Raw genomic sequence first — 20,883 nt, 5'->3', positions numbered from 1 at the left:
AAAATGTACACGAATTCTCAAAGGAACCCTGAGCAGCCAAAGCAATCTTAAAAAAGAAGAATGAAGCTGAAAGTGTATCCTTCCTGGTTTCAAAAGTTATTGAAAAGATAGAGCAATCAAAACAGTGTGGGCCTGGTATTTATGCCAGACACACAGAACAGTGAAACAGATTAGAGAGCCCCAAAATAAACGTTTGTGTATATGGTCAAATGATTTTCGACAAGGATGTCAGTACCAGTCAATGGTGGAAAGGACAGTCTTTTGAACAAATGATGCTGGGAAAACTGGATATCTACACATTTTAATGAAAGAATGAAAGTGGACCCTTAACTTACACCATAAACAAAAATTAGTTCAAAATGGATTAAAGACCTAAACATAAGAGCTAAGACTAGAAAACCTTTAAAAGAAAACATGAAAGAAAAGCTTCAGGACAATAGATGTGACAACTATTTCTTGGCAATGATACCAAGAGTACAGGCAACAAAAACAAAAATAGATAAACTGGATCACATTAACGTTCAAACTTCTGTGTATCAAAGGATACACTCGACACAGTGAAAAGGCAACCTATGGAATGGAAGAAGATATTTGCAAATCACATATCTGAAAAGGGGCTAATATCCATGATATATAAAGAACCCCACAACTCAACAGTAACAAAACCAAAATAACCCTATTAAAAAATGTGCAAAGGACTTGAATGGACTTTCACCAAAGAAGATATGCAAATGGCCAACAAGCATATTAAAAGAGTGCTCAACATTACAAATCATTAAGAAATATAAATCAAGGCTGGACATGGTGGATGGCTCATGCCTGTAATCTCAGCACTTTGGGAGGCAAAGGTGGGTGGATCATGAGGTCAGGAGTTTGAGACCAGCCTGGCCAAGATGGTGAAACCTCATCTGTACTAAAAATACAAAAATTAGCTGGGTGTAGTGGCAGGCACCTGTAATCCCAGCTACTTGGGAGGCTAAGGCAGGAGAATCGCTCGAACCCGGGAAGCGGGGGTTGCAGTAAGCCAAGATCTCGCCGCTGCACTCTAGCCTGGGCAACAGAGCAAGACTCCATCTCAAAAAAAAAAAAAAAAAAGAAAAAAAAGAAAGAAATGCAAATCAAAACCACAAGGTGATACCACTTTGCACCCATTAGGATGGCTACTATAAAAACAGAAAATAAGTGTTGGAGAGGATGTGGAGATATGAAACAGCTGTGCACTGTGGCTGGGAATGTGAAACAGTGCAGCCGCTGTGGAAACAAGATTGTGGTTCCTCAAAATTGTAATAATAGAATTACCATATGATCTGGCAATGCCACTTCTGGGTATATATTCAAAAGAATTCAAAGCAGGGTCTCAAAGAGACTTTTGTACAGTCATGTTCCCAGCAGTGTTATTCACAGTGGCCAAAAGGTGAAAGCAACCCAGGTGTTCATTGACAGATAAATGGACAAACAAAATGTGGTCCATCCAAACAATGGATGTTATTTAGCTTTTAAAAGAAAGGAAATTCTGACACATGCCACAACGTGAATGAATCTTGAGACCATATGCTAGTGAAATAAAGCAGTCACAATATACACATTGTGGCCGGGCAGTGTCGCTCACACCTATAATCCCAGCATTTTATGAGGCTGAGGCAGGAGGATTACTTGAGCCCAGGTGTTAGAGGCCAGCCTGGTGACATAGTGAGACCTTGTTTCCAGCTCTCCTACTTCCTAGTGGGGTGATCTTGGGCAAGTGATCTATTCCCCTGGGACCTCAGTTACCTCATCTGTAAACAGGGATAATATCAGAATAGCCCTTATGGTTTTGTGGTGAAGATGAAATGAAACAGTATATATAAAAAGCACTTAGAAGAGTATTTTAGCCCATAAAGCAGGTGTTAAAACGCTCGCTATTAGGTGCAAAAGGATGGGCTTTGCACTTAGAAAGCCCTGAGTTCAAGTCCCACCTCTGCTGTGTTCCTGCTGTACAGCCTGTGACAAGTTTCTTTGTCTCTCTGAGGCTGCTTCCTATGCTGCAAAAATGAGTGCGATGAGTTGTACCTCAAAGGACTGGCAAAAGATACTATTTGGCAAAATTTTCTGTGTGGTAGGATAACATTTTTTTAAATTGGTTGTGTGTATGTGTGTGTGTGCACATGTGCACTTTTTTGCAAAGACACGGGGACTTGCTATGTTCCCCAGGCTGGAGTGCAGTAGCTATTTCCAGATGCCATTAAAGCATCATAGCGCCTTGAACCCCTGGGCTCCAGTGATCTTCCTGCTTCAGCCACCCGCGTAGCTGGACTACAGGCAGATGTGTGTGTTGAATCACATTGCTTTTTACCTTTTGGTCCTTGGCCATCCCACATCCCCACTCTGACCCCTGCCACTGCCTCAGGAAAGGGATGTAATGGAGAAACAGAAAAAGCTGGGGGTTTCAAAGGAATAGGATGAAATGAGGAAATGGCCAGGGCTCTGGTGAGACTGTTAGTCTGGAGCGGAGGGAAAGAGGAAGTTTTTCCGCTTCCCTGCTGTCAATCAGAGCCTTGCCCAGCTTCTCTGGGGGAGTCCCGAGGAGCAGGCAAGTCCCTGAGAAGATGGTGGTTCGGGGGTATCGCTGAGAGCTCCTCAGAATCAGTGCAGCCCTGAGAGAGGGAGGGAGAGTTCCAAGAGTCCCAAGCGATGGAGTCTGTGACAATTTCCCCTGGTGCACTGAGGGCTCGAAAGAATCTTGAGCGTAGACAGCAACGCTTGCCCACTTGCTAAGCACACACGACGGAGCAGCAATTACTCATCCTCATGCCCACACCCCCATGCCGGAAGTCCTCTTTTCCTGAAGCTCTTTGTCTCTGCATGGTCCCAGATGGCCTGACCATGAATCCCAGCCCTCCGTGCCCTTCCTACATGACCCTGGGCAGGTTCCTTAGTCTGTGCCACAACTTCCTCATCTGTAAAATGAGGAAAAGGATGTCTCTACCTCGTATAGTTGCTGAAAGAATTAAATGAGTTATACACACAAAAGGGCAAAGAACAACGCTTGGCAAAAAATAAGCCCACAATAACTTGAATGATAAAATCATCCTCTTAGCTCATCCACCATCTATCTCTACTGTCCCTGGAAGTGACCCAACTGATTCCTCTGAGAAGCTCTCAACATCCCATAACATTGCCTCCCTCTCCATGGCAAGAGTCCAGGCAAGAGATGGTAATAACTGTGGTTGGCAGAATGGGCCCTCAAAGGTGTCCATGCCCTAATCCCTGGAGCCTGTGAACGTGTTGCTACCTACATGGCAAAGGGATGGTGCAGATATGATAACAATGCCTCATCAGTGATCCTGAATCAGGTTAACTTGGATTATCCAGAGTGGGCTAATCCAACCACGTGAGCCCTTAAAAATGAAGAACTTGGCCGGTCGCAGTGGCTCACACCTGTAATCCCAGCACTTTGGGAGGCCGAGGCAGGTGGATCACCTGAGGTCAGGAGTTCAAGAATAAATAGCTGGGCCAACATGGTGAAACCCCGTCTCTATTAAAAATATGGAAAAATTAGCCAGACATGGTGACGTACGCCTGCAATCCCAGCTACTCAGGAGGCTGAGGCAGGAGAATCGCTTGAACCCAGGCAGCAGAGGTTGGCAGAGAGCTGAGATCATGCCACTGCTCTCCAGCCTGGACAACAGAGTGAGACTGACTCAAATTAAAAAAAAAAAAAAAAGAGGCCGGGCACGGTGGCTCACGCCTGTAATCCCAGCGCTTTGGGAGGCCGAGGCGGGTAGATCACGAGGTCAAGAGCTCGAGACCATCCTGGTCGACATGGTGAAACCCCGTCTCTACTAAAAATACAAAAAGTTAGCTGGGCATGGTGGCACGTGCCTGTAATCCCAGCTACTCAGGAGGCTGAGGCAGGAGAATTGCCTGAACCCAGGAGGCAGAGGTTTCGGTGAGCCGAGATCGCGCCATTGCAATCCAGCCTGGGTAACAAGAGCGAAACTCCATCTCGAAAAAAAAAGAAAAAAAAAGATATCTGTACACTTATGTTCATGGGAGCATAATTCACAGTAGCCAAAAGCCAGAGGCAACCCAGGTGTCCACTGACAGATGACTAGATCAACAAAATATAATTCAGACATGCAGCAGCACACTATTCAGCCTTAAAAAGAAAGGGAAAAAAGGAAGGAAACTCTGACACATGCTGCGAACCTTGAGAACGTTATGCTGAGTGAAATAAGCCAGCTGCAAAAGACACTATATGATTTAACGGCCATGAGGAACCTGTAATAAGCACGCTGAGACAGAAAGCACTTTCTGTCAGAAAGATGGCAGTTGCCAGGGACTGGGGGCCTGAGGGGCTGGGAGAGGAAGGGGAGCTTGTTAGTGGATGTAGACTTTCAGTTTTGCAAGACAAAGAGCGTTCTTGTGGATGGATGGTGGTGGCAGAACAACAATGTGAGGCCAGGTGTGGTGGCTCGCACCTGTAATCCTAGCACTTTGGGAGCCCAAGGCAGGTGGATCACCTGAGGCTGGGAGTTCGAGACTGGCCTGACCAACATAGCGAAACCCAATCTGTGCTAAAAATATAAAAATTAGCCGGGCATGGTGGCACATGTCCATAATCCCAGCTACTCAGGAGGCAGAGGCCACAGTGAGCTAAGATTGTGTCACAACACTCCAGTCTGGGTGACAGAGTGAGCGAGACTCTGTCTCCCCACCCCCACAAAAGAAGAACAACATGAATGCAATTAATGCCACTGAACTGTACACTTAAAATGGCGAAGATGGTAAATTTTGTTATGTGCGTTGAATAAACAGAGATGATGATCTAGTACTTTTCTTGGAACTTCTTGCTCTTGCAAGCCCTGCACATGCTGGAGGGAAAGTAGGCTCATCCATTGCTGTGACATTAGGGGAGAAAAAAGTTCCCTGAGGACTGATGAGATCAGAGGAGGTATGTTGCAGAGCACAGGATGCCCGGTGGGAAGCCAGGGCTGAGTGTGCCAGCATGGCCGAGGCACGGGAAGGTGAACAGCCTGTCCTAATGGGACACTTCCCCCAGGCCTGCTGCCTCGGTGGATTTCATTGCAGCACAGGGGAGGGGTGAGCATCTTTATCCAGGCCCATGCCACCTGTCATCGTCTCTCTCAAAACTTGAAGGGTTCACTCACAGTATGGGAAATGTGAATCAAAATGCCATGGATGCCATGTTTTGCCTCTCAGATGAGAAGAGATTTGTCAAGTAGGTCACACACTTCACTGGGGAGGGGAGGGGGTGCCGCCATTGCTGGGGGGAACCTGACCCTGTAAGCCTTCACTGGAGGGCAGTGTGGCGATGCCACCAGAGCTGCAGCCATACAAGCCCTTTGACACAGCACATGGACTCACACGTCCGTGAAATGATGGGTAAAAGCTATTCAGTGCACCATTGTTTAATAATCATGAAACATACTTTGATGCAGGCTCTGATAGTTCTTATAGGCAGCCCAGAAATGGCAGGTGCCAGGCAAAGGGATATGGCTCACTGGGTTGGATGGCTCTGTTGTGTTTGTGAGATCACTCCTGTGCCGTGACCTTTGATCCCATATGAGAAGGGGTTGACCTGCTATAGAGAACATTCCCCCCAGAGAGAAAAAAGTCAACTAGGAGGATGCTGTCACAAAGGGCGGAAGGGCAGGCACGAGTGTTTCACCCGCATCCCCTGCGGTTTCTGTCCTTTGCTTTTCTCCATGATCTTCACCGTCCTAGCCACGGCACTGCACTCTCTCGGGCTGCCCTACAAGTTAATTGCAAAGGAATCCTGAAACCTCCCCAGTGAAGAGAAGGGTAAGGTCCTAGGGAGAAGATCAACTCTCCACTCTTTTTTTTTTTTTAAGACAGAGTCTCCTTCTGTTGCCCAGCCTGGAGTACAGTGGCATGATCTCAGCTCACTGCAACCTCCCAGGTTCAAGTGATTCTCCTGCCTCAGCCTCCCAAGTAGCTGGGATTACAGGCATGCATCACCACACCTGGCTAATTTTTGTATTTTTAGTAGAGATGGTGTTTCACCATGTTGCCCAGGCTGATCTCAAACTCCTGGCCTCAAGTGATCCTCCCACCTTGGCCTCCCAAAGTGCTGGGATTACAGGCGTGAGCCACTGTGCCCTGCCAGCTTTCCACGCTTTGACCTTTGCTCCTCTTTTCCTCAAAACAAAGTATATTGAAATCATACACAAAAAGAAAAACAAAAAAGAGCAAACAGGTATCAGAATGGAAGAAGCCACTGTCCCTGGAGATGGCACGGCAAGAGGGACGGGAGCATTAAGGCTGGGCTCTCAAGGTGCGGTCCTGGAAGCATCTCCGTGGGGACCCCCACCTGAGCAAAGCAGAGAAATAGGCAGATTCCTGACCTCACCTAATCCCACTGTGTCAGAAGCCTGGGGATTCATGTTTAAAAATCACACTCTTATGCACACGAAAAGCCCAACAACCATTGGCTTGTGACATTGCTGCATTCTGGAAGGATTAAGTCCCTTGCTTATCGGTGTTTAAGTAACAGCCACATCCAACTATAAACATCACAGTTCAAAAACCACACCATATTATATGGATTATAATCAGAAGGTTCAGCTCTGAAATGAGCGAGGCTGGTGCCTGAGGTTTTCCGGCCCTGTGCAATGCGGGAGGGGAGATTCTGAAAGGAGCTTCTGATTTCTGCACACGGTAACCAGGGAGCCCATTTCAACAGGCAGGACTCCCACTTGATGAAAATCCGTCAGTGGCATCTTCCCATCGTTTTTCAGATAAAGACCAAAATCCTTATGGTGGCATGAAGGAGTCCTGCCTGCCTCTTAGCTCTCCCCCTTCCCTCTCTGACCTCTACACACTGGTTTTCTTTCAGTCCAACAGGCTCGCCAGATGCTCTTCCACCCCAGGATCTTTGCACATGCTGCTTCTTCTCTCTCTGCCTAGTTAAGTCTTCCTCATCCCCTATATTCCTTTCCTTTAGGGCCCTGACATAGGCTTGAAACCATCTGCAGAGCAGATCATTTGACCTATGCCTCTCTCCTAGCAGCTTCCTGATTGCAAAGACCATGTGTAAGCCCCAGGCTTACCTCCGTGCTGTGGCTCCAGGAGAATGTCTGGAATGAATGAGTGATAATAACAGCAAAAACCAGGCTGGCTAAAACAGGCTTCCTGTTGCCATTAGGAAACCAAACTCCTTTCACGATACAGAAAAAAAAAAAGTCTGGAGAGCAAAACCCTACAAATATCAATACAGATTGTCCCTGAGTCATATGATTAACAAGTGACTTTTATTTTCTTCTTTACAGTTTGCTTTCTCCCAATGTTTTAAAAACCAATAGGTACATAATTACCTTCCATTATCAGAACATGTGAATGATGTTAGAATATTATAATATCAATAAGCAAAAAAAAATGTCGGCTTTGCAGATAAATATTTTAATAAATCTTTAGAAGCATGGCTCCTATTCTTTAGGATTTATCCAAGTAAATAAAACAATCTTTTTTCTTTGCTAGGTATAACTGCTGAGTAATTTCGATGCTGATTTTTTTCTAGATTCCTGCACCTTATTTAGTGGAATGACTTCTAGTGGCACAAATAAGACAAACGATAAATTGACTGTTGAATTATTACTCAGGGTGGCTTATAGCTGATCATGCATGATTCTCAAGTTAATCAGAAAGGCACAGTGAAGGCAGAAGCAGGGCAATTTTCACCTTATTTTGTCTTATATTTTCTGAAAAATATGGACACCCTGTAGGTTTCAGTTCTTCAAAATGAATCTGTGTCCCCCACATCCCTTCTTAAAGCAAATCTCCTCTCTCAAATCGATTTAAGCTTTGGGAAGAGGATTTGTCTAAGAGAAGATATAAAAGCCCATTAAAAGTCTATTCACAAAGCATCTGGCAATTCATGTATCATCTCTTCTCTCAGGAGCCAATGTAAGTACATGCTTCTGGAAATGCAACTGATTCCTTCATAAATCAATGGAACTGTTGCTGACAGTGGTGACTTACTTTTTAAACCAAGGCCAAGAAGCAGTAAGCAGGCTATGATTTTTATACAGTCAATGCTGCTCAATTTCTCTCTCTCTCTCTCTCTCTCTATGTCCTCTTTAGTTCCCTTTTCCAAATAGCTTGTTAATATCAGTGGATACCCATCTTAACCCCGTGAACAAGAATTCTCAGTCTCCACGTTATGTGAGCATAATAACGATTATGGTGTCATTTATTTAGTAACATGTGCCAGGTACTTTATATGCATTTTCTCATTTAATCCCTGCAACCCTGTGAGATAAGTGGTTTATAGATGGAGAAAATGAGCTCAGCATGATTAAGTAATTTGCTCGAAGTCACACAGACAGAAAACGGTCTAAGAGATTCAAATCCAGGTCTATCTCCAAAGCCTGTGCTTTTAAAAATTACTACAGTTTTCTAATATCATAGTCCAGTTCAAAACAGAGATCGCTGTCTCTACCTTGGCCACTCAGAAAGTAAAACCATCTTAAATCTATCCCTTGTTATGATACAGAAGAAACTATGATTCTTTTTATTTGATTCTTCCTCTTTGCACATGGACAGTTTTTTTTTTTGTTTTTGTAGGGAGATCATGTAGTGGATGACAATCTCGAGGGAAGGTATGTTGGGTTATTTTTAAATCTATTGCATTTAGAACACTCTTAGAAAACTAGAAATACAGAGGGATTGTTCTCCATTTGATAAAGAACATCAACAAAAAACCCTACAGTTAATATCATATTTAATGATGAAAGACTGAATGCTTTTCCCCTAAAATCAGGAACAAGGCAAATATAAAGATTTATACTGCTCTTATGTGACAGAGTGCTAGAAGTCCCAGCCAATGCAATATCTCAAGAAAAGAAAATTGAATGTGTACAGATCAAAAAGGTAAAAATAAAACTGTTTCAATTTGTAGATAACATGGTAATATCCTAAGAAAGTGACAAAAAAAACTTCTAGAAAGTTCAGTTAAGGTTGCAAGATATCATATAAGCATACAAAAATCAATTATGTTTCTATATACTGGCAATGAACGATGGCCACTGAAATTTAAAGTGTAATACTATTTACCATCACCAACAAAAAAGGAGAAATTAAGTACTTAAGTATAAATCCAGCAAAACATGTACAAGATTTGTATGCTGAAAGCTACAAAGTATTCATGAAAGAAATCAAAGAAAATCTAAATCAACACAGAAATATACCATGTTCATGGATTGAAAAACAACATAGTAAATATATAAATTCTTTCCACATTGATATATAGGTTTAAACACAATTTCTATCAACATCTCCATAAGACGGTTCATACACACAGACAGACTTATTCTAAAATTTATATGGAAAGGGAAAGGAAGCAGAAGAGGTAAAACAATTTTGAAAACAAACAATAAAATGGGAGGAATTACTCTATCTGAATTAAGACATACATAGCTGCAGTAGTCAAGATTGTATCATTTGGTAAAAGGGTAGACACATAGATCAATGGAACACAATAGGGAACTCAGAAATAGGCCCCTTACAAGTATGGCCAAATGATTTTTTACAAAAAGGCAAAAGTAATTCAATGGAGAAAGAATAGTCTTTTCAAGAAATGGTGCTGGAGCAACTGGCTATCTATGGTGGAGGGGTAGGGGGTGGGGAAAGAACCTTGACCTAAGCCTCACATTGTATACAAAAATGAACTCAAAATGGTTCATGGACTCAAACATAAAACTCTGAAACTTTTAGAAAAAAAAAAAAAAAAACAGAGGAAAAAAAACTTTAGGATCAAGGACTTAGTGAAGTGTTCATAGACGTGACACTAAACACATGATACACTGGACTTCATCAATATTTCAAACTTTTGCTCTGTGGAAAGCAAAAGTTTCTCCTCTGTTAGAAGAATGAAAAGACAAGCTACATAGACTGGGAAAAAATATTTGCAAACCACGTACCTGACAAGGCACTCATATCTGGAATACATACAGAACTTCCAAAACTCAACAGTAAAAAACCCAAACAGTCTAAGCAGCAAATAGGCCTGAGACCTGAAGAGGCATTCTATCAAAGAGGATATGCAAAAGCCAATTAAGGACATGAAAAGATGTCATGCATCATTAGCCGTTATGGAAATGCAAATTAAGAGCATGATGAGGTATCACTGCATTCTTACAGAACAGCTAAAATAAAAATTAAAAAATGACAACACCAATTGCTAGTGAGGATGCGGAGAAACTATCTCATAGGTTATAGGTGGGAATGTAAAATAGTACAGTCACTCTAGGTAAGTTTTACAGTTTTTTTAGACATCAAACATATACTGACCAGAAGATCTGCAATCACACTCCCAAGTGTCTATCCCAGAGAAAGAAACACGTATGTTTACCCCAAAATTTGTACACAGATATTTATAGCAGACTTATTTGTAACAGCCCCAAACTGGAAATAATAAGAATGTCCTTCAATATGTGAATGGCTAAACAAACAGTGGTACTTCCATACTATGGAATCCTGCTCAGCAACAAAAAGGAACAAACCGACACCCTAAACGGATCTCAAGGCATTATGCTGAGCCAAAGCAAAGCAAAGCAAACAAACGCTCCAGTCTCAAAAGCCACACACTGCATAATTTCATTTCTGAGACAGAGTCTCGCTCTGTCGCCCAGGCTGGAGTGCAGGGGCATGATCTTGGCTCACTGTAACCTCCGTCTCCCAGTTCAAGTGATTCTCCTGCCTCAGCCTTCCAAGTAGCTGCGATTACAGGTGCCCGTCATCATGCCCAGCTAATTTTTGCATCTTTAGTAGAGACAGGGTTTCACCATGTTGGCCAGGCTGGTCTCGAACTCTTGACCTCAAGTGATCCCAAAGTGCTGGGATTATAGCCATGCGCCACCACGCCTGGTCTTATAATTTCATTTCTATAACATTCTCAGAATGACACAATTCTAGAGATGGAGCACAGATGAGTGATTGCCAGGGGTAGGGGTGGTGCAGAGAGAAGGTATTGCGGTTATCAAGACTACCAAAAGGGAGACCTTTGATGAGGGAATAGTTTCATATTTTGATTATAACACAAATCTATTAACATACATGTGATCTATAAAATAATACAGAACTACTGTCTCTCTCTCTCTCTAACACACACACACACACACACACGCACACACAAACACACAGCACCTATGTCAATTTCCTGGATTTGATATTGTTATAGTCACACATAGTTTGTAACCATTGGAGGAAACAGGGTGAAAGGTAGGTGTGATCTCTGTGGAACTTCCTGTGAATCTCTAATTTCAAAATAAAGAGTTAAAAAAGTCTCTTGAGTAAGGTCTGAAAGAGATCTGCTTTTCACAGTTATGAAGAGATTCCACAGCATTTCTCTTTCCACTTCAATATTTTAACCGCCTTCCATATTTTGAAAGGCTCAAAGCCACTGTTTTGATTATTCTTCTTCTTCCTTCAATTTCCTCAGCTGTCAATGAGCTGAGGCTTTGGACCAAACCACAGCTAACTCAAAGAATTAAATGAAAGAATGCCCAGGCTACGCCCAGGACTTGGAGGTCTAGTGCCTCCGTGGCCTCTGGGAGGCCCACAGAAGTCCCATGGGGTTTTGAAAGGGAGAGAGGCCTAGCCCAGAGCAGGCAAAGGCCAAAGCACCAGGTCTATGCCCACCTTCTGAACCACACATTGGGCTGCTGAGGAGATGACCACAGGTGTTAGGTAGGAAGTGGTACTCCACTCTAGAGGTGGGGCTCAGATACCAGACCAGATTGAGGACTAGCTAAAACAGGGCCAAGGTGAAAGCAGTTTTCAATCAGACCTGCCCACCAGTGTGCCATGTCAATTTACTATTGCCAAGGCAACACCTGGGAGTTGCCATCCCTTTCCATGGCACCCAATGATCCAAAATTTATTATCCCTTCCCTGCATAAACCCCTCCTTAATCTGCATGCCATTAAAAGTGAGTATAAGGCCAAGTGTGGTGGCTCACACCTGTAATCCCAGCACTTTGGGAGGCTGAGGCAGGCAGATCACAAGGTCAGGAGTTTAAGACCAGCCTGGCCAACATGGTGAAATCCTATCTCTACTAAAGATACAAAAAATTAGCTGGGCATGGTGGCAAGCACCTGTAATCCCAGCAACTCGGGAGGCTGAGGCAGGAGAACCGCTTGAACCTGGGAGGTGGAGGTTGCAGTGAGCTGAGATCATGCCACTGCACTTCAGCCTGGGTGACAGGGTGAGACTCTGCCTCGGAAAAAAATAAATTAATTAAAATTAAAATTAAAATTAAAGTGTGTATAAATATGACTGCAAACCTGCCCTGAGCTGCTACTCTCTGCCTATGGGGTGGCCCGGCTCTGCAGGAGCAGTCAGACAGCTGTCACACTGCTGCTTCAATGAGGCTGTTTACTTCTACTCCTGGCTTGCCCTTGAGTTCTTTCCCAGGCAAAGCCAAGAACCCTCTCAGGATAAGCCCTACTTTGGGGCTCATCTGCTCTGCATTGGGTGGGACTTCAACAGATGTGTTCAGCAAAGGACAGGGGGTGCATCATGCTCTGCACAGCACTCAGCTTCACTACTTATCCCAGGGAAATGGGGTACCCTTGGCAACTAGCTGTAGGTAGCACACAAAGGAAAGGTAGGGCTGTTTGCCCAAGGCCATGCTGTACAAGACACTGGAGCCCACATAACGCTAAGGTCTGTTGGAGAGGGGAAGGAAGGGGCCAGGGAGGGGAAGGGAACAGGTGGGAAGACTTCTTACCTGTAAAACAAGGTCTGAATCTTCATGCCTTCCAATTGTGGTACTTTTATTTAGGACAAAAAAACCTTCTGCGCTCTTCAGGTAGGCTTTCATCCTCTCTGTTTTCCCTACATAAGGTTTTCAGAAAGAATTGTTAGAAAAATTCAGTCCTCCAATTATTCAGCAACGTCACACTTAGAATGAATGAAATAACCATAGAGTCATGTCCAAAGTGAGAAATTCGAAGAGCGGGGAGTAGATAGATGAGTCAACAATGAAAAGGACAATCCTGCAGGTTTTTAAGATGATGTCTTCTAACCATGGTATCTGGCATAGAAAAGCCTGGTTCTAATAATCAAATAGAGGGCGTTTCTTAAGTAACTCAGGACACAAACAAAAGCTAAAACAACCTGACAACAAATCTGAGTTCCACTGATAATTTGCTCTCCACCTCCCATCAAGCTTAGAATGAGCTTAGTGATCTAACATACCAGAAATTCAAGTTCAGTGTTCCTAACCCATCTCTTACTAGCTCTGTGACCTTGGAGTTACTTATTCACTCTCTGTGACTCAGTTTCCTCATCTATAAAATGGGTTTTGTTTTTGAGACTGGGTCTCAATTTGTCTCAATCAGGGTCTCAGTCTTGGCTCACTGAAGCCTCAATCTCCTGGGCTCAAGCAATCCTCCTGCCTCAGCCTCCTGAGTAGCTGAGCCTACAGGTGCATGCCACCACACCTGGCTAATTTTTTGTAGAGATGGAGTCTTGCTATGTTGCCCAGGCTAGTCTCAAACTCTTGAGCTCAAGCAATCCTCCCACCTTGACCTCCCAAAGTGCTGAGATTACAGATGTGAGCCACCACACCAGCCTAAAATGGGTTTTGTGAGGACTAAATACGATAATACATGTGAGGTATCTAGAATGGTGCCTGGCATACACTGAACACTCATTTGTACTACTCATATTTGTGTTGTTAACCTGGGCTTATTTTATTTGTTCATTCATATTTAGAGATGAGGTCTTGCTCTTTTCCCAGGCTGAGTGCAGTGGCACAATCATAGCTCACTGCAGCCTCGAACTCCTGGGCTCAAGTGATCCTCCTGTCTCAGCCTCCAGAGTAGCTAGGAATACATGCATTCTACCATGCCTGCTTTTAGAGTTCCTTGAAGCGTTATCATTGAAGAGGCAGGCATTCGATGATGTTTTTCTTTTGAAATCACTGTATTTCTTCATTTATTTAGTTAGAGGAAAAAAGATTATTTCTAAAGGCAAAACATCAAGATTATAGCTCAGCCATGTGGTCAGGACCCTGGACAGGATTTCCCCCAACATTTTACTATAAAAATGTCAAACATACCGAGAGGCTGAAAGAAGCAGATAGTGAGCTCCTATGTACTCACCACAGAGATTCTACAATTGGTATTTTGCCATATTTGCTTTATCACATATCGTTCCATCTAACTGTGTTCCATCTTTTATTGTGGTGCATTTTGAAATAAGTTCTATACACATTCTTTTAAGACAGACACTTCAGTGACATTAGAAAGTTCTAAAATGTCAACAGTAATTCATTTCGATGCCTGAATCCGATTTGAGATTAGGTCTAAACATGCAGTGTGATGTCCTCCACCTCAATGCCTTGTCAAAGAAGAACAGTCTCTCTCTTTCCTATCAAGTGAAAAGTCACTGAAATACCTAATTATTGGACTATGGATAAAAACAAAAATCAACTAGTTGGGATGGCACAGAATCTCAGGGCTGGGTCTGCCTGTCACCATTACCTCTGTCATCATTCATGGAGTCCCTATTAAGTGCCGGACACTCTTCCTTGAATATACTCTTTTCACCCTCAGAGCAACTCTGCAAGGTAAGTGTGATTATTGTCCTACTTTACAGACAAGGAGAGAATGAGCTGCAGAGAGGTTAAGGTCACCTAGCATTAGGGTAGGGAGAGAACGCTGAGCCGTTGCATGTCACCACCATATAATCCTCAGGCAGCTCACCTTTTCATACCTCCATCGCTGCTGGATGGGGAGGGGATAGTTTGGAGGAGCAGAGAGAGTGATTGAGTGGGGGAAGGGAGAGGTTGTCTTGTTTTGTTGACACCTGGGACATGAAATAACAGATAGCCCTTAACACCAGAATTCTATCCTCTGAAAAAGAGAAAAGACCCTATCTGGGAGTATGAGAAATAAAAACAAGCCAGGTAGTTTATGCTTGTAAATTCCAAAGCCTATAAGAAACTCTCAGAAATATTAATACTTTCATATTAAGAGAAATAATATTTTTAAGTCTGCTGTCTTTAATAGAGTTAAAAAGACATTTCTTTTTCCAAAAGAACCACACCCTACTGCCCTCAAATTGCCTGAGTTATTAATCTTCAGTTGCAGAGGACTACATTATCAAGCACCACATTCAAAACTGAAGTCAACTTTCGAGAAGAGTCTCTTTTGTGGGAAAGCCACAGGAAATGCCACCAGAGTAAAACCCTGAACCTGGGTGATTGGCTTTTTTTGTTTTTCAGCACTTCCCCCAGATGTGCCCACAGCTGGTGCCTTGTGGTAGCTACCTGGCCACCCCGGCTAAAGGCGACTTCAGTCCCTTCGTTGTCTAGCTAGCATGTGTCGCTGCTGTGGTTCCTTTCTTTTTGTTTTTTTGAGATGGAGTTTCGCTCTTGTCACCCAGGCTGGAGTGCAATGGCACGATCTTGGCTCACCGCAACCTCCGCCTCCTGGGTTCAGGCAATTCTCCTGCCTCAGCCTCCTGAGTAGCTGGGATTACAGGCACGCACCAGCATGCCCGGCTAATTTTTTGTATTTTTAGTAGAGACGGGGTTTCACCATGCTGACCAGGATGGTCTCGATCTCTTGACCTCGTGATCCACCCGCCTCGGCCTCCCAAAGTGCTGGGATTACAGGCATGAGCCACCGTGCCCAACCCTGTGGTTCCTTTCTTAAGCTTATCATTCTCTGTCATTTTCTTGTTCTTTACTTAGCTATCTGTTTACTGTTTCCCTTTCACTAAGACATATGTTCCAAGAGAGCAAGAAAAGTGTAGTTTTTGTTTAAGAGTCAACTCTCCATGGGTTTCTTGTGTTTGTACCCATCTTCAGAGCAAAGACACTGACAGATTTTGTTCCAGACAATCTTTCCAAGGACATCTGCAGGGCAAACTTCCTAGGAGAATAGGGATAGTGTCCCCATCCTGGGCAGAGTATAGATTTGTTTATGATAAAAATGTCATCTCTGGCTGAACATGGTGGCTCACACCTGTAATCCCAGCACCTTGGGATTAGCTGGGCATAATGGCATACACCTGTAGTCCCAGCTACTCTGCAGGTTGAGACAAGAGAATCGCCTGAACCCAGGTGGCAGAGGTTGCAATGAGCCGAGATTGTGCCACTGCACTTCAGCCTGGGCAAGAGAGCAAGACTCGGTCTCAATTTAAAGAGAGAGAGAGAGAGAGAGAGAGAGAGAGATCATTTCTTTCCAGGGCAAAGTTTGGGCACTGGCTAGCAGCTCCTTTTAAAAGACTGGAGTTTCCTGAGTTTGGGGTTCCTTGCTGGGAATCAGACTTGCAGTGTGCACAGCATCCACCTGGGCTGCCCCATCACCCCAGGGGGCTTGCAGGGCAAGCGGAACCAATGCAAACATGAAGCTCACAGTGCCTGCTGTGCTGAGTAATAACATCCTTTGTCTCCGGTCCTGGTGTCTCTGGTCTTCTGCTAGCATCACTTAGCTTGCAGGTAGTTTAAAATCTCAGACCCTTTGCAGTTCCTCACAGTTCTGTTCATTACTCCAACTTCATTTTTCCTTTCAGTATTAATCCTAGATGACATTTTGAAAAAAGTGTCTATTTCTTTAGCTGAATGGGTTGGGCAATATTTCCCCACTTTAATCTTGCCCTGTGAAGTCACCTCCCTACCTGAAAACACTGTAGAAAGTGATTAGATGTGTTAAACTCTGTAAATTAGTTCTATGACATAGGGCACCGACCATGGAAAAGAGCAAAAAAGCTTCAATCATCTGCACTCCCTGCTCCCGGGTCATCACTGAGAGAGAGAAGCAACATGTCTACTGAGGGGGTTACCAGATCTTAAGTGGCCTCTGGGCCTTAGAAATACTTCAATATTTAGGAAGGGAGAGGTTCGGCAAGGGGGTTCTCTCTGACCGCTGGGTGGGTGTCGTCCGTAAGTCAGGGGCAGCAAGGGTGCCCCTCCTAATCCCAGCTGTACCCCCCAGGACTTCCCAGAGTGGCATGACTGGTGCCAAGAAGCGGTCTCAGGCTCCCGGGGTCTTCCTCCGCGGGCGGGGTGGGGGCTGCGCCTGGAAAGGAGGGGTTGATGTTGGGGCAGCTACTGCGATGCTCGTGGGGACCGGAGCCTGGATCCCGGAGGATGGGGCCAGGGAATCACTCCTCCTTCTCACAGCGCTAGTCCTCATGGGGCCGCCCCTTCCGGTCCCCGGTCTCTGCCCGCCGCCCCTTCGCGCGCCGCACTCACCTGGTCGGAGGAGGAAGTCCACGCTACGACGTCCGCCGAGGGCCCTGCCAGCTCGGGAGGCGCCGGGCCCGCTCCCGGGCGAGGCCTCCCGGCTGCGCTCCCGCAGAGTCTCCAGCCGGCACCTGGCACCCCGCGCGCCCGTCCGGCCTGTGTACGCGCGTCGCCATGGCAACGCCGCCGCGCGCCTGGGGGACCGGCCCAACAGGTGGGGGCGTGGCCTGCGCGGCAGACGGGGCCTGGGGCTGCGCCGAGAGCGCCCATCCAGGTTACCGCCTGCCGCGCGCTCCAGGCCTCACGAGACTGCCGGGTTTCACAGATTGGGAAGGGGAGGCTCAGAGGTCACGGAAGTGGCCCAAGGCTTTACGGCGAGGAAAGAGCAGGGAGGAGATTTGATTCAAAAATCCTTTTCATTACCCCTCGCTGTAAGCTGGATGCGTTGAGGGAGGGTGGGGGGCGATAGGAAGAAGTAGGAGATTGTTGGAGAACCTTGGAGGTTAGCATGCCCCCTGCCCTACACAAATCTCCAGTCCTCTCCCTTACAGATCAGAAAATAGAAAGAGTAAGCCAGAGGGGACCTCTGGGAGTGGGGTGGGGATTGGGAAACGGATGGGGCGGACTGAGCAACTTAGAAAGAATGAGGATTTCTAACATGTGCTGGGGTAAAACTCACAATCCTGCTGCCCCTGCTCCTCCCTGTTAAGATTGACATTTATTCATTCTTTTGCTCTTTATCTCTGTGAACATCTTCTGAGTCCTATGAATGTCACACGCTGTGACATAAGGAGTGTCAGGCCCCCCTCCCCACAGGTTTCTGCCTCAGGGCCTTTGTTCTTGCTGCTTCCTCTGCCCAGAATGCACTTCCTCCCAGGATTCTTCTTTGCCTTCTTTACTTTAGCTTTTTACTCATATCATCTTTTCTAAAACTGTTTTTTTTTTTTTTAATAAAACCACCACCACCAAATAAACAGCAAAAAAGAACAAATAAAAACAACAAGAATAACAAAAGCAAATAAAAACAAGAATGGCCAGGCATGGAGGCTCACACCTGTAATCCCAGCACTTTAGGAGGCCAGGGTAGGTGGATCACGAGGTCAGGAGATCGAGACCATCCTGGCCAACATGGTGAAACCCCGTCTCTACTGAAAATACAAAAATTAGCTGGGTGTGGTGCGACATGCCTGTAAACCCAGCTACTTGGGAGGCTGATGCATGAGAATCGCTTCAACCCAGGAGGTGGAGGTTGCAGAGAGCTGAAATCAAGATCATGCCACTGCACTCCAGCCTGGGCGACAGAGCAAGACTGTTTCAAACAAACAAACAAACAAACAAACAAAAGAACAACAAGAGCACATCCAGACAAAATAAAAACCCCAACACTCTATCGGTCTTCCTTTCTTTTTGCTGCCTGCTATAGTTGGGATATTTGACCTCCTCCAAATCTCGATGAAATGTGATCCTCAGTGTTGGAGGTGGGGCCTGGTGGGAGGTGCTTGGGTCATGGGGGCGCATCCCTCATGGATGGCTTGGTGCATGAATACTCACTCTCAGTTTTCACAAGAGCTGATTGTTAGAAGGAGCCTGGCATGTCCCCCTCGCTTGCTCTCACTTCCTCTCTCATCATGTGATCTCTGCACTTGCAGGCTCTACTTTCTGCCAGGAGTGGAAGCAGCCGGAGACCCTCACCAGAAGCAGATGCTGATGCCATGCGTCTTGTACAACCTGCAGAACCGTGAGCCAAATAAACCTCTCTTCTGGATAAGTTACCCAGCCTCAGGTATTACTTTATAGCAACGCAAATGGACTAAGATGCCACTTATCATCAACTCACATACTATTTCTTTTCTTTATTTATGCTCTTTATTGTGTCTCTCTCCCTGATCCCTGGTAGAATCTAAACTCCATAAGGCAGGGATTTTTTTTTTTTTTTCTGTTCTGTTGGCTGCTATGCTACCAGTCCCTAGAACAATGTCTGAATGAATAAATACGCAGGGGGAAGGCCCTGCCACCCTTCTGAATCCTGGCCTCCGGTCCTCTGAGGATGCCGGTTTCTCTAGTCTGCCCAGGCCCTTCTCAGACCCTGCCCAGGCCCGAATACCACCTCCATCCCTACTCCTACCCTTCCAAACTCTTGCTGTTAACATGAACCTGGTGCTGGGAACCAGCCCAACCCTGTACGTGGGTGCCTGGAGTCCCCGCGGTGATGAGGGAGTGAGAAAAGAAGTAAGACAGACAAGAGTAGAAGTTCACAGTATGGTTCCAGGGGTCCAATGGTGACCTCTGTTGGCACTGAACTCTGGGCTGGGTGGGGTGTGGGGGTAGAGGGGGGAGAGCGTGTGTCTTGCAGCATTCAATAGCAAATATGATTCTTCTAAGAAATTCTAACTAAGGACACTGAGTTTTACCACCCATTGTCTATTCTTTCCAGGTGCCTCTGCAACAGAGGCACAGTGGATAATGCGCCACAAGATCTGAGCACACACGATGCATCAAGGGGCTTTTAACTCCTGAGCACTGCGGACACAGAGCAATCAGAATTACTCCATATTCTGCTGGGCGCGGTGATTGATGCCTGTAATCCCAGCACTTTGGGAGGTTGAGGCAGGTGGATCACGAGGTCAAGAGATTGAGACCATCCTGGTCAACGTGGTGAAACCCCGTCTCTACTAAAAATACAAAAAATTAGCTGGGCATAGTGGCGCGTGCCTGTAATCCCAGCTACTCAGGAGGCTGAGGCAGGAGAATTGCCTGAACCCAGGAGGCGGAGGTTGCGGTGAGCCGAGATCGCGCCATTGCACTCCAGCCTGGGTAACAAGAGCGAAACTCCGTCTAAAGAAAAAAAAAAAAAAAAAGACCAAACTCCTGTCTATTGACACTTGAAGTTTCTCTGAGCCCTTAAAATGTGGCCTTTGGGGCCGGGCGCAGTGGCTGACACCTGTAATCCCAGCTACTCAGGAGGCTGAGGCAGAATTGCCTGAACCCAGGAGGCAGAGGTTGCGGTGAGCCGAGATCGCGCCATTGCACTCCAGCCTGCGTAACAAGACCGAAACTCCATCTCAAAAAAAAAAAAAAAAAAGAATTACTCCATATTCTGAGAACATAGGCAGAGCCTATGGCATTTGGTTATCACTGCCCTGCAGGGCTTTCTCGTCTTGCAAGGTCTCATCTGCAAAGACCTTCCTGAGTCTTGTGAGCTCCCTCCCGGAGTTCCTGCACAAGCCCTCTTTAAGAGACCCTCACGCACACCCTAGATTGGGAAGAGATCGTCGGAACAAAGCCGCCTTTGCTGCCTCCCAACCCCACCGCAGCGTTCCGCAGTTTAAAGCGCTCTCAGACAGTCTTCACCAGAGGCCTCCTGTTACCACTTGATCTCACTTTTATTTTACTGCACCATAGTTTGGAGTTTTCTTAATTCAATATTTGATCCATGGCACAAAGCTCAGTATATAAAAAGCAAAGCAAGCTTGTAATCATTTAACTATGAGTAACACAGGTCTGCTCCTGGCCATCTTTTCCTACAACCCAGGACACAAACTTGCTCACTATCCAACAGACCCCAATGAAACCCAGTCCGGCCATGAGCTGAAACAGCCCATGACCCTCACCAGCTTTGAGAGGTCATCTGTGGCTGTTAGTTGATATCTCAATGAAAAAAA

The 20,883-nt window shown here is 45.4% G+C and overlaps 2 protein-coding genes across 33 annotated transcripts in view; one reads left to right on the top strand and one right to left on the bottom strand.

Moving 5' to 3' along the window:
* The window catches only part of FHAD1 (forkhead associated phosphopeptide binding domain 1), a 148,624-nt gene extending 131,250 nt beyond the window's left edge, over positions 1-17,374 (bottom strand). For 29 of the 31 annotated variants that reach the window (XR_013519807.1, XR_004745736.3, XR_008482586.2 and 26 more), the window contains exons 1-2: positions 17,231-17,374; positions 12,752-12,858 (exon numbers count right to left, since the gene is read on the bottom strand). Coding sequence is in view for 26 of the 31 variants with exons in the window: in XM_035307805.3 (XP_035163696.3) it covers positions 12,752-12,844 (93 nt within the window). In the remaining 5 variants the exon portion in view is untranslated. Of the gene's footprint in view, positions 1-12,751; positions 12,859-16,391; positions 16,557-16,653; positions 16,672-17,230 lie in introns of those variants that run through there. The other 2 variants (XM_035307802.3, XM_078330423.1) reach the window with 2 other exon arrangements.
* On the top strand, positions 17,077-20,354 carry LOC144576934 (uncharacterized). 2 transcript variants are annotated; one of them, XM_078330428.1, is made up of 3 exons: positions 17,077-17,435; positions 18,871-19,004; positions 19,656-20,354. In XM_078330428.1, the coding sequence occupies exons 1-3, from the start codon at positions 17,092-17,094 to the stop codon at positions 19,700-19,702; spliced, it is 525 nt and encodes a 174-aa protein (XP_078186554.1). In that variant the 5' UTR covers positions 17,077-17,091; the 3' UTR covers positions 19,703-20,354. The 2 variants fall into 2 exon arrangements, with proteins under 2 accessions (XP_078186554.1, XP_078186555.1); XM_078330429.1 differs by having other exon boundaries at positions 17,155-17,652.
* The last annotated feature ends 529 nt before the right edge of the window (positions 20,355-20,883 follow it).

This window comes from Callithrix jacchus, chromosome 7 (genome assembly GCF_049354715.1).
Source record: "Callithrix jacchus isolate 240 chromosome 7, calJac240_pri, whole genome shotgun sequence".
Classification (NCBI taxonomy): Eukaryota; Metazoa; Chordata; class Mammalia; order Primates; family Cebidae; genus Callithrix; species Callithrix jacchus.
This window is presented reverse-complemented; position numbering and strand designations above follow the sequence as displayed.